This window comes from Biomphalaria glabrata, chromosome 1, assembly GCF_947242115.1.
Source record: "Biomphalaria glabrata chromosome 1, xgBioGlab47.1, whole genome shotgun sequence".
Lineage (NCBI taxonomy): Eukaryota > Metazoa > Mollusca > Gastropoda > Planorbidae > Biomphalaria > Biomphalaria glabrata.
In genome coordinates, this window is record NC_074711.1 from 54,363,852 (window position 1) to 54,378,119 (window position 14,268).

Here is a 14,268-nt window from a genome sequence, read left to right on the forward strand (position 1 = left end):
TTGGCAGTACTTGCGACAGGAACAGCCAACAACTATTTAGAAATCGATGCCATCATTCATTGTGAGATTATTTTAAAATCAAATCAAGTAGTTTTCAAGTTTACGTCTCCAGCCATTACTATTAGCATTAAATTGCCAGATAATCATATTAGTCAGGGTCGACTATACTCTTTTTTTTGTGTGGAAAGAATATATTGATTCGAATAACTGCATTCCCCAAAACTCAATATTTACACTATCTGAGTGCTTTAATACTAACTGGTTTGCTAACGAAGACCTAATTTTTAATTTACTATACTACGCAACTCTGAATAAACAAATTAGCGATCTTCTGCATTCACAATAATAATATTAAAATAATAATAAAATAGATTTAAAAAATCGTAGGGCACAATAAGTGTAGAAAGTTGGTGGAGGGATATAGAATTTGTTTCTCACCCAAGCTGGACACAACAGTTACCTGTATGTCATGTATACTGTCATTATCTGAAGCCTCGATCTTACACATTGACCGAAAACGAATTTTTAGGTAAAAAGCTTGCTATGTTAAATTTCAGATAAATCCACATTCCTTAACTAAGTCTTCGGCAATCTTTTCAATGCGATTAGACAACACCATCTTTGAATTACATCGTTAGTGATGTCTACTGACCTTATTTTGTAATCACGGTACAGGAAGTGTTGTGAAATGTCATTTAGGCATGTGCAGCTTGCAAAATTTGATTTCGTTGAGTTACAGTAAAAACAGTTCGTTCGGTTTGGTTCGTACTGAGCAGTTTCAAAGTTCGTGTTTAGATCGGTCTTAAGTGAGGTTCTTGTACGGTTCGTTCGGTTCGTGTTCGGTTCGTTTTCCATTTCTAGTTTTAACCACTGGCTTTTTGCAGGAGTTTTCGGATTGGGCATAATACTGTTTATTTCTGACGGAGCGTCCGAAATGTAGGCTACAAGTTAAGTCATAAATAAAACTCCATCTCTGATGAAACTACAAGTTAAGCTGTACAAGATTTGTTTTAGAAACCGTACAAGTTAAGCTGTACAAGATTTGTTTTAGGAACTGTACAAGTTATGCTGTACAAGTTAAATTTGTTTTAGGAACTGTACAAGTTAAGCTGTACAAGATTTGTTTTAGAAAACGGACAAGTTAAGCTGTACAAGTTAAATTTGTTTTAGGGACTGTACAAGTTATGCTGTACAAGTTAAATTTGTTTTAGAAAATGTACAAGTTAAGCTGTACAAGTTAAATTTGTTTTAGGAACTGTACAAGTTAAGCTGTACAAGTTAAATTTGTTTTAGAAAATGTACAAGTTAAGCTGTACAAGTTAAATTTGTTTTAGGAACTGTACAAGTTAAGCTGTGCAAGTTAAATTTGTTTTAAGAACTGTACAAGTAAAGTCATAAATAAAACTTCCCTGTAGTTCAGTTTGTCCTTTCAATTTAATTCATAAGACCTGAACGTTCAGACTATTGGGAAATGTCAATGACTCTGTGATTAGTTAAAAACAAAATATAAATGTGCGTCCATTATATACAAGGAACCACTGAACTCTTAAATCAACGTCACCCCTCTCCCTCTTTCTTCCCCAGCCACATCCACAGTGAAACTCTCAATCAATGTCTCCATCAACCACAGGTGCTCCTGCAAGTGCTCAATGTCAATAGCAGCAACAATTTATCTCTGGCATCTTAAATCAATGGCCGTGTCGATAACTGGGCACTGCGCTAATTCTCTTTACACACTAAACTACGGGATCAGATTTCCGCTCCCTTCACCACTTTGTGTGAGGTCTCTGTGCCTGCCGTTGACAGGTTCATAAACCCACGATATTTATAGATTTGTCCGATACAATCCACACACACACACATACTGTCATACGTGCACACACACATTTACATGTACACACTCCCACCTAGAAACACATTTCAGCCTCCTTCCTGTTGACCGCACACGAAGCCTTGCATTAAAATCAACTTGATCAAACTGTGTTCTCATTGAAGTCATCAACTTTCAACGTGCCTCGTTTTCAATATGAGGTTGGGAGTACACACACACACACACACACACACACATACACACACAAAGCTTTAGTGCAAAAAAAAAAAAGTAAATAATAATAATCATTAAAAAAGTCAGTCAGACATTTTGGTGTTCAGTTAGGTAGCCACTGCATTTCGTTGTCTGTTTTACAAAAAATAGCGGCTGCACTGCACATCGTTTGAAAGCATGGCGTAATACTTTAATATTGTTAAACAAAATAGTGGAATATTAATATTGGAACAAACAATTGCGTATAAGCAACAAGGTTACAGCCACTAAATAGTACAACAAAAAGGACATCATCTATGTCAGTGGTTCCCAAACTTTTTTGTCTCGTAGACCCCTTGCCATGTTTTTAAGTTTTCGGTAGACCCCCCAGCATTTTTGTGAAAATTCATTAACTTCAGATGTGCTTTTCTCACTGATTACTATGCGATATATATTTATTGATGACATTCAAAGCAAAATAAAATTTAATATGCATTACAAGAAGTAACTAATCAACAATAACAACAAAAAACGCCTATTGGTGGGCAGCTTTGATAATAAAATGTCACTCTTGGGCTTCAATTGAGTTCGGGTTAACATCTTCTCGACTAGATGATGTCTGACTGATTGAAATTTGGAAAGTAAGAAAATGTATCCTTGTCATTGTATGCTTCATTGATTTAATCCTCACATCAAACACTTTGAGATTATGTCTTCGTGTTGATCAAATTTAGGTTATCACATTGTTGCTGCAAGTTAACCTCATTCAATTTATGAAACAAGTCGGTTAAATAGACTATGTCCGATTCCCGTTTTTTCTGTGTTTTAAAATGGGATCTTAGCAACCAAGAACTCAGAAAAAATAGTGTCAAAGATAAGCCTTTCGACAACTATCATACTTCTGTGTGAAGGAGCAATTGATCAAAATTTCAGGCAAAAAGCAATTCTTTATGAATTTCTTGATTCATAACAAAAATATAATAATACCACTACATTATCAGGCAAGGTTAACTAGTCCAGCTTTTAAAAAAAGTAAATCGTAATAACACGATAACCATTCATTGTCCAAAACTCACTTCACCATTACACCCTTGAATTGTATTGTTGCTTAGAGGAATTTTTAATGATATCAGATATAGGATTGTGTAAAACAGATTGTAAAGCCTCTTCAATGGTTGGCAAAGTCAATATTTTGCTTATAGTGTGCAGTTTTTTAGAGTTTGATATAAGCCTAAGTAAATATATTGTAAGACGCTCACAAACCTATTCTCTCCTATGATGTTTAATCAACATTTTTCTACTGTGGCTTAATTCTGAATTTAAAAGTTTTCAAAATTATTTCAAATCTTAATCTATTTTATTTCATGTTGACTTTTCTCGATGTTCCAGCTTCGATGGTTTCATAGCTTCAAACTTTGTTACATAAAAATAAAGAACAAATGCAATATTTGTTCAACAAAGAAAGAATGAAGCCAAATTTTTAATAACTAACAATTTACGGTCAACATTTCATTTTATAGACTCGGCCATGTAAATTATTACTTTCATATAAACAAAAGTAAGGTATTTAAAATAATACATTAAAATTTTTTAATAAAAAAAATCATTCCACTAACAGGGTTGAAATTCAAAGGATTAACTAAGGTACAAATCATGTGTGAACGAGTCAATTTCATGAATGGTCATGCTTCAATGAGATCCGCCTTCGTAGACCCCCATTAACAGGCCATAGACCCCCAATTTATTTTTTCACTTCCGTAGACCCCTTGGAAGTCCTCGTAGACCCCTGGGGGTCTATATAGACCACTTTGGGAATCACTGATCTATGTCTTTTCAAATTTTTTCCCCAAATATTATACAATGAGATGCCTGTTATAAGGGCGGATTTAGAACATTCAATGAAGGGGGTTGGGGGCATCGTCCCTCCCCTCCCCTTCACCCAGTGGCGTAGCTAGGGTGTGGGGAGGAAGGGGGAGAATTTGATCCCCCCCCCGAACGAGTTTTTTTGTACATTAAATATTAAATATAACGCAAAATGCAGGGGCCCTCAAAGAGGTTAAGCCCCCCCCGGCTCCCAAATGATGGAAAATTCGTAGCTACGCCCCTGCCTTCACCGCGATCTGGCAGTGACCCGTTAAGTATAGTTTATACACAGACACTATGCTATCAGAAAACGTGTGGCAATAACACTGAAGTCTTGTACTTACATGAAATAACTATCTTCTGGCGTTGTTTTAATGTTGTCAAAGATGGTTATTTTCGCTTCACTGAAAGACATAATAAAATAAAAAAATTAAGTGAATATCAGTTTGACATTGTCTATGAAACTATTGCAACCGTTAATGATATTATTTAATTAATGGCAAACACTGTTGTGCTGAAAACAATAGAGTGACATCGTTTGTCAGCAGAATAAATATTTGTGATCACATTATGTTGTGATGTTATGCTTGAGCTAGCCGGGTATAACCCGAGGCCCGCGGTCCTTAGCTTGTGTATCACTGATCTAGTGCATAGGATTTACATCTATGTCAAGCATAGCGAGATGTTCAATTAACACTCTTTAATTAGGCACTAAAATGAAAGTTGAATATGAAAATGTAAAAAATGTTTAACATTTTGAACCCACAATAGAGGTAAGTGAAGGAAATTTGTTTTAGGATCATCAGCTTGTGGTAGGGCTACTTTACATATCTTAGGTTCACCGCTAGTATCTTAGGAACATTTCAACCCAAAATTGGTGAACTGGCTTTGATTTCTATTCAGGACATATATATACAAACACACACCTTACAATTTGCTTTATATATTAGAAATATTAGATTGCACTATAATGTTCTAATAGCACTACTTTATGTTCAAATAACACTATTTTATATTCTAATAGCACTTTGTGTAACGAACACTATTTTTTGTGTGTTTTCTATTTGCACCAAGTGTAGAGAAATTAGTTCAAAATAAAGAAATGTTGACATATTTTTTAATTAATTCTGAACACGCAATTAAATAATACATTTTATAGTACTGTGTTCGCGTGAGTGTGTTATTTGCAAAGAGTGGGAGCTTTAATATTTTTTGTTCGGTTAAAGTATATTACCCTTATATTTTCTTTCTAGAGCAAGGAGTAGGTTGTTATTGCTGTTCTCATCATTGTTTTTCAACTTGAGAATCGGAATATCGATTTCTATCTCCCAATTGCAAAATAAACAAGAAAAAGGAGTCACCCTTTTTAGTCAAGTTTTGTTTTCGAAAAAAAAAAAAGAGGCAGTGTGTCAGAGGATTTTTACGAAGAAGTGTTTAAGGATGTTTTCTTAAGTGTGTCTGAGGATGTTTTCGAAGGTTTGTCTGAGGATGTTTACGAAGGTGTGTCTGATGATTTTTCTTAAGTGTGTCTGATGATGTTTACGAAGGTGTGTCTGATTATTTTTCTTAAGTTTGTCTGAAGATGTTTACGAAGGATTGTCAGAAGATGTTTACGAAGGTTTGTCTGATTTTTTTTGTAGTGTGTTTGAGGATGTTTACGAAGGTTTGTCTAGGATGGTTAAGAAGGCATGTCTGATGATGTTTTCTTAAGTGTGTCTGAGAATGTTTAGTTAAGTGTGTCTGGTTATTTTTTCTTAAGTGTGTCTGGGCATGTTTACGAAGGTGTGTCTGAGGATGTTTGGAAAGGTGTGTCTGAGGATGTTTGGGAAGGTGTGTCTGAGGATGTTTGGGAAGGTGTGTCTGAGGATGTTTGGGAAGGTGTGTCTGAGGATGTTTACAAAGGTGTGTCTGAGGATGTTTGGGAAGGTGTGTTTGTGGATGTGCATGCAGTAGAGCATACGATGTATGCATGTAAGAATGAAAACAAAAATGTGTTGATGGTTATGAATGAATGCTTGTCCGTCATTGTTCACGCATGTGTGTTTTTTTCGTGAAAGAATATAAACTTAGGCGTGCCTATGGCTGTGTGCTGAAATGTGTTTGCGCACAATTGCGTGAGTGTATCTATGGATGTGGACGTAGGCGTGTCAGTGGGTGCTCGACCCAATAAGCTCGCTCCCCAATTATTTCAAGCAGCCAATCAGCACTCCGGTGATAAGATTTGCTCTATATCTTTTCCTGTTTCCTGTCCATTGATTTTTGTTCTGTTTTTTTTTTTTGTTTCACTTCCTCTCTAAAGAGTTCCAAAGAAACAATATGAAGTTGTAGGTTGAACAAAAAATTCACAAAGAGGAAATCTCTAAATCTATTATTGGTGAGGACATTCCGGAAGTCCAGATTAGCTCCTGTATCCGTTTCGTTGATTGAAAGAGTTTTGTTCCAATGTGTTTCTGTAGCAGACCTACTCACAAAGTTCTAGTGGAGCACACGATGTTAGCAGCCTATTTATTTGCTCGTCTGTAGTCATTGGGTCAAAAGTTGCGCTATGTAAAAGCTATTTTTTTAAAAAGGACAATGTGTTCTAGCTTATTTCAACAAATATGTTCTCCATATTTTTAACATTTTACGAGTGTTAGCAGACAAATGTATATGCATAGCTATGTTCAATAAGATATTTTTTCCCCATGTGTTTACGCTTATTCTAAGTATTCGTGTCTTTTATCCATTTTTTAAGGCCAACCAGTTTTTCGTATTTAAAAAAATAGATCTATGTTATTAAGGTAATTTTACAAAACTCATGCAACCTTTTTTTTTTCATGGTGAAGAAATATTAATCTCTCTAAAGGAAAAAAAAAGTTAAAGTACTCACTGAGATGACATGTTGACTTCCTGCTGTAGCGCCCATGGAAAGGGCCGCATGCAGGATGCGAACATGTAGTACACCCCATAGCTAATCTCCAGCGCATGGGTGATGGACCGGAAGTACGTCATGATCAGCAGAGCTGCGGCGAAACCTGGGATAGGTTATACATTAATTGAGCATCTTTGTGGTATTATATTCCAACAGTTTGTTTAACTTGGGTTTAGGTATATCAAATGACGAGATTGCAAACGTAGGCTTCCATAAAAACAGACGAGGGTCACGTGATTTGAAATTCAATTTTTTTTAAGTAGTCAAATCTTCACGAGAGCTTTTCGCTTGGCCTACAACGTTTCAGACAACCTCTAGATCTTAGCGGGCCTAAGTAGCTCTCTACCATATGGAAGCTTTCAGTCTTGTCAGTGACGATTACTTAATTAAAGACCCTGCACAACAGGAATCACACAGGAATCACACAATTTTGGAAGGTTCGATACTTTATGATTTGATCTTTGTGGAAAATTATATAACAAAATTCGGTCAGGTTGTTTAGAATTGTATAACAGAATACCATCAGATTCGATACTTTAAATCTCATCCTGCTGGAGAATTTATACTACACTACTGTCAGACGTATGTCCATATAATTGTTTTTCCACAACATTTCTATGACCAGAAGTTTTTATAAGTCTCTATTTTTATTACAAATTTTTTTTAAAAAAGTAGGGTGACACGAATGGTCTGCACTAATTAACTTGCATTAAATTTACATTTTTATTTTCCTCACATATCGGTTCATCATTTCTGCAGTTTGACCTTTCTCGTGACCATCGATCGTTTAGCTAAAAGCCTCAAATGTCAAGCTCGCAGTGAATACTGATGATATTTCTTCAAATCGTATTTACACAACAAATGTAGGAAATAATATTTGAATTAATTTATTTGAGGATTTTAAACTTTTACATGTATCATGAATATTATTGTCTGAGTGCGACAAGGAACGTGACAAAATCCTTTACACTTTAAAAAAATGGTCAAATTAAATAATTAATACGGTGGACATACTTTCATAATTGTACTCTTTCTAAAAATTGCAAGCCAAAACAAAAATGTAAAAAAAAAGAATCAATGAGCTTTAAAAAAGCAACGAAACAATGTTATTTTTAATCTACTGCTGCATTACAAATGTAACCGAAATACTTCTTAGGTGATCTTGTTGGAAATCAAGTTTAGTTTAGGATCAATTGTGTACACTTTTTAGCAGTGCAGAAACGAATTGTCTAAACTTACCTTTGAAGCACTCAATTATTTTAAAACAAAGTATGTGAATTGAAAAAAACCAACCTATAACTAACTAGTGTAACTGCCTAGCATTGGGATAGTGTTAACATTAGAGCTTAATTCTTTTTTTTTTTTTTATTTAGTTGGCAAAAATGTCGTTCAATGAAGCGTCCTTCACAATGTTTTGTTGATCATGAAAATCTTCAAAATTGCCTACAACAAAAATGTCTAGCTCACAGACCTATATATATATATTATATCTAGACTGGACGCGCCGCTCTCTTAACCCTACACAAAAACGTAAAACAGTTTAAAAAGCTGAAACAAGGTGTTGTTTTGTACAGTAGTTAGAAGAAGTAAAGTTGTTTTTTTCCCAGCTAACCTATAATACTAATAATCATTATAATGTTAAGTCCGAGTAATCGAACAACGTAAAGAAGAGCACACTCGTTTCAAATTGAATATTTTTTACATTTTTAGATCCAGAATTTAGATCTAGGATTGTCGAAACATTATCTCAATGTAGGCCTAAGCTAAAAGCATAAAGCTTTATATCATAGATTTGGGTGAATATATAGTTCAGTGCCCATACTATTTATTCTATTTCTAATCTTTGAAAACTAAAGATCATAACTTTTCTAAGACAGAAAAGATCGATTTACAAAAATTGAGAGGGAATTCCGTTACAGCCTGAAAAAGAGTTACGCACATAACGATCGGATACAAAATTACATTATTTTTCCAGTTTAGGTAATATATATATATAGGTCTGTGGTGTAACTTAAAACAAATGAAGAACAAGAGCATAGAAAGTTCGCTCACCTTTGTAAAGAGGTAATATTTGTGAGAAAATGCCCACAATTGCTCTCTTGTACAGCGCCCCTAGCTTCAGTTGGACGTAACACAGTGGGGTACAGATCAGCACCAGTAGAACGTAGTAACTGATCGCAAATAATCCTGTCAAGTGAAACAAAGTACATGTCATCCATTCTCTGAACATTTTCAACTGACAAACAAACAAGAAAAATATTTTTGAAAAACTTTTTAAAACAACTTATAAAGCAATTATATTAATAAATAATGAATGTTAGATATAGAAAAAAAAAGATCATTTTTAACCCCGCCCCATCTCCCCCGCCCTCCTCCCTCCAAGAAAAACAATCCTGGGTAAGCAAATGTATACTGAACATTAATCCATGACTAAACTCTTGAATGAATAGTGCCTACGTACAGAACTACCATAAGACGTCTAGCCTGTTGTAGAAACTACCAGAAGACGTCTAGCCTGTTGTAGAAACTACCAGAAGACGTCTAGCCTGTTGTAGAAATACCATAAGACGTCTAGCCTGTTGTAGAAACTACCATAAGACGTCTAGCCTGTTGTAGAAATACCATAAGACGTCTAGCCTGTTGTAGAAACTACCATAAGACGACTAGCCTGTTGTAGAAACTACCAGAAGACGACTAGCCTGTTGTAGAAACTACCAGAAGACGTCTAGCCTGTTGTAGATTATTTTTTTCTTGCTCTCTAACTAAATTTAAATTAATTTGTTTTTACACTTTGAACAATATAACTGTAAAACTAGAGTTCTCCCATTGTGGCCAACGAAACCAAGCCTCTACAATCCCCTGCCGTCCTGCAGGCTTGTACTAGGATGTAATAATCTCTTTTTGATGGAACGTCCTAACCTTATAATTGATAAATCAGGTACACCATTCATGATTAGTTGATGTCCAATTATTTCCAAATACTTGCTGGGTTCTTAGTAAGAAGCATAAAATTATAAATCTACATTGCAACCCAAGTGCATGGAGGTTGCTAAGTATTCCTAAACTCTACATTAATTCAATAACAGAACAAACCATTTCGGCTTTAAACCAGCATTTCTCAACTTGTTGGGCGCGACGTGCAGACAACGGGGACGTGGTTTTCTCTTTTTTTTTCAAGGGACAAAATATATGTTGTATATATTTAATAGGCTTTAGCTACATCCATATTTGAATATTGATCAACATATAAACGAAGTTATTGCCAATGTTTAAGAAAATTATAATAATTAATTGTAAAATGCTATTTCTTCTTGTAAGAAGAATAACTTTCATATTATTATTTTTTTTGCGACAGTCGTCTACAAAAAGATCCACTTAAAATGTTCTTTTGAGAAAGATATTACGTTTCCGCTAACGCAATTCCCCCTTCTTTTCACTTCAATAAAGGTCGAATTTTCGCCAAGTGTTGTTCCGTCTTTTTTTCAGTGAACAAAACAGGCCGACAAAAAGACACTTTGCTGAACAAAACAGGCCGGAAACAAGACACTTTGTTGAACAAAACATGTCGGCAACAAGAACTTTGCTGAACAAAACAGGCCGGAAACAAGACACTTTGTTGAACAAAACATGTAGGTAACAAGACACTTTGCTGAACAAAATGGGCCGAAACAAGACACTTTGTTGAACAAAACATGTAGGAAACAAGACACTTTGCTGAACAAAACAGGCCGGAAACAAGACACTTTGTTGAACAAAACATGTAGGTAACAAGACACTTTGCTGAACAAAATGGGCCGAAACAAGACAATTTGCTGAACAAAACAGACCGGAAACAAGACATTTTGCTAAACAAAACAGACCGGAAACAAGACAATTTGCTAAACAAAACAGACCGGAAACAAGACAATTTGCTAAACAAAACATGCCGGAAACAAGACACTTTGTTGAACAAAACAGGCCGAAACAAGACACTTTGCAAAACAGGCCGGAAACAAGACACTTTGCTGAACACAAGGATGATCTCATGAAAATCAAACTCATTACCGATGTGACTGCCCAATTTCTAACACTATAGAAGCTTTTCTGAAACTGTGGGGCGCGTTTTTCTATGGGGTTGCGACATCATGCCAAGGGGGAGAGTCGAGGCTGATCAATCTACTTCTTCAGGGGCAATAAAGTGTTATAGATCATAGTTATAGCTTATAGAAATAGATCCATGTTTCAATATTAACTAAGTCAAATAGAAGTATTACACATTTTTTAGAAATATATTTTCATCTTCTAAGCACGACTTTTATAATGTTTCCCTTTTTTCGCGAGAGGTGTCTTCATTACAAATGAATCAAAATCTTTTTAACGAAGACATTTTAAAACGTCTCCGAAACCGCGATCCTTCTTGACTTGTGTCGGAATAGTTCAATGTCTCCGACGGTCGTATATTGTTCTATGTACCGCAACGCATGATATATCTAGAATATCTAGATCAAAGTGAGATCTCAAGCCGTCAGCTAGGACTACTATGTATTTATAATTGTCACTTATAGTAAAAAAAAAAGTCTTTCTAACTCTGTGTTGTCAAATTACAGAAACTTTTTCAAGTCTATATTTTGCCACCTTTTCATCTCGAGGGCCTGCAAAACGCTGCTAGGAAAGAGAAATATAGCGGCTTGCAGCCTTGTAGATTCGTCCTGCCCCGGGCCACATTAATGAATGGAGGCAGTTAAACATTTAAATCTACATTTGTGTGCGTGAAGTCTGATGAGTGGGTGGGAGCAAGTCTTGCCTCGTGGCGGTTTGAAATACCAAGGGAAATAACACAGACGCAGAATCAATTATCGCTCATTATACTTTAACAAGAGACATTTCAATACTATTTTTCTTTTATTGATCCCTGCTCATGCAGTGCAAATAGTAGCCCTACTAAAATAGTTTAAATGTAATAAGTTTAATAAGCAAGCCAAAAAAGTGCATTGAAATTTTCAGAGCTTAGAAACCTTTTTTTCGTGGCCAGTCATAATAATGGCAATGTCTTCGATTCCGAAGATTTTCAATTAGTTGAATGTTCCACATGACTACACAAACCTATATGCCACCTGCCCCGCACGTCGTACAGACAAAGCCGTTGTCCGCTGGCGGTCTATTGAAGTTTTCCTTCCGTCTTCTGCGCATGCCTTCATTAAATGGCTTTTCTTTATGCACCTATCTTCAATAATGGCTTTTCTTTATGCACCTATCTTCAATAATGGCTTTTCTTTGTGCGCCTATCTTCAATAATGGGTTTTCTTTGAGTCTCAAATGTTTGTTCCGCAGCCTTTGTGAGTGCTCTCCAACTGTCTCCTTCAGAGAGCCATCTGCCGTCACCACTTTCCTCTATGCAAGTTAGGACAAAATAGCACCTGAGTTGATCTTTATGACGCTTACGTGGGGCAGCTCGGTTACGCCGTCCTCCTTTCAGCTGGCCAATCATGGAATACATTATGTATTCATACCTTGAAAGGTTTACGTATAATGGGTGTAACAACATTTGGATGGTACGATGTGTTGTTATGCCGGGGATTTTACTTGAATTCAATTGTTAATAAAAATGACGATCTAGAATTACAATTAACGATTCTTTGATGAAACAAAACTCTGGAACTTTATTTAAATACAACGTAAGTACAGCTTATGTACAAAATTACAAATCAATGAGCATGAAACATATTACAAAGGCTTTTCAAACCGAGCTCCTAGAAACGTGACTGTCTACAAGGACATTATTATATCGACTGACTTTACCTTCTTACTCCCCGCCAATTCTCTGGCGCTAACTCTTTTCAAAAATGTCTTTGTTTAAATTCAAATCAACCAATAGATTTCAAACATACTAATTACGTCCCTTGGGTAAATCCTGACTTGAATGTCAAGTGTCTAAATTTGAGGATTAAATCCCGAGACTCATGTCGAGGGCTTATATTTCTTTCAAAAGTGAAATGTACAAACAATTCTATAATGTAATCTGTGACATATTACCCCCCCCCCTCCATTTAGCATTTGTATGGTAATAGAAATGCGTATATGTATTAAAAATATTTAAATATACACAAAATACCATACATGAAATTATAGAAAAATGGTTGAGGTAACATATGACAAAATAAAGTCAACTTGGAGATAAAAAAATATGTAAATGCAGTGAATAAAATTATTGATGACTTTGAACACTTGTTTCGCTATTCAAGTGGTTATGAAAATGAGACAATGCTTGTCATGAACAATATCAAAAGTTGTACAAAGCATAATACTTGGATAAATTAAATCTTGAATTGAATGAGTTACTTCTCTTCATGGTGCTTCATGATAATATTAAAATATGACATTATAACTCATTTGGTTAGTACTAATGTGAAAATGTGTACATGGAAAAATATATTGCATATGAAAAATTGACATAGAAAAAAATGATGTATACATGACAATCTTCTGAAAAAATAATACTCAATGTGAAATAAATCTCAATATGTGTGAAGCAATGAAAAATTCCAATTATATGTCATGTATCTGTACTATTATAATAGGATATATGCAATAATATTCGACCTGAAATAAAATACCTGAAATAAAATGCTCATGATTTAAAAATTAAAATGTCTGATGCATGTCATATGCAAAGATGCTAAAACATAATAAACAAAGTATCTTGAATGAATGACCTTCCTCAGTGGGTTGCTTGGTGCTGAAATAAATATAACATAATCTGATATAGAACTCCTGTGAAAAATGAGTAGACAAATTTATTAATTTGATTTGATATAACTGGATATTGCTCTTCCTTGACGAGTATGAATGATAAAGGATCAAGTGACACTAAATATGCTATAGTACATATGTAAAATAGAAATGTTAAGTTCGGAACCCTTCTGAATTGCCGTCATGGATGTGTATGTGCGTTTTCTAAACTTGAAGAAAAGGTCTTTCAGTTTATGAAGCTGTTGTCTCCATGTCATAATGATCTCACAGATAATTTCTGATTGAACCGCGTTTGAGTTTGGTGAAAATAAGAACTGTCCGAAACCAAAACTCAATTTTCTGGTTGATGAACTTTGACGCTGTAGAACAATGGTAGCAGAATGCTTTGCATTAGAATGTTCAATAGAGCAATGACTGAACATGTCTGAGTTCAATCGGTCAATACAGCAATGTTGAAGAAGTTCATTTGTTCCTTTCTGAAGAAAAGTTGCCCTTTGAGTGGACGGAGGATGAAACTTGGTGTTGTCAATGTTGTTGCTTTCTGAGTTTCTTTCAAATTGCAGTACTGGAAATGTCTCAGAAACACTGGTAAAGAAATCTGCATGGTCTGGAAACACTTTAGTGTCTTTCACTGTTTGTAGTGTTATGTCATTCAGAGTGATGACCTTTGGAATGTCACTTTGATTTGCTGCTGCTATGTCATTCAGAGTGATGACCTTGGGAATGTCAATGTTATTTGATG

General features: G+C 35.2%; 1 protein-coding gene across 2 annotated transcripts in view; it reads right to left on the reverse strand.

Annotated features, from left to right (window-relative positions):
- LOC106065310 (sodium- and chloride-dependent neutral and basic amino acid transporter B(0+)-like) overlaps positions 1–14,268 on the reverse strand; it is a 135,585-nt gene that overhangs the window by 47,713 nt on the left and 73,604 nt on the right. For both annotated transcript variants that reach the window (XM_056044002.1, XM_056044011.1), the window contains 3 exons: positions 8,850–8,984; positions 6,756–6,900; positions 4,231–4,290 (listed from right to left, as the gene is read on the reverse strand). In XM_056044002.1, coding sequence (XP_055899977.1) covers positions 4,231–4,290; positions 6,756–6,900; positions 8,850–8,984 — 340 coding nt within the window. The remainder of the gene's footprint in view (positions 1–4,230; positions 4,291–6,755; positions 6,901–8,849; positions 8,985–14,268) is intronic.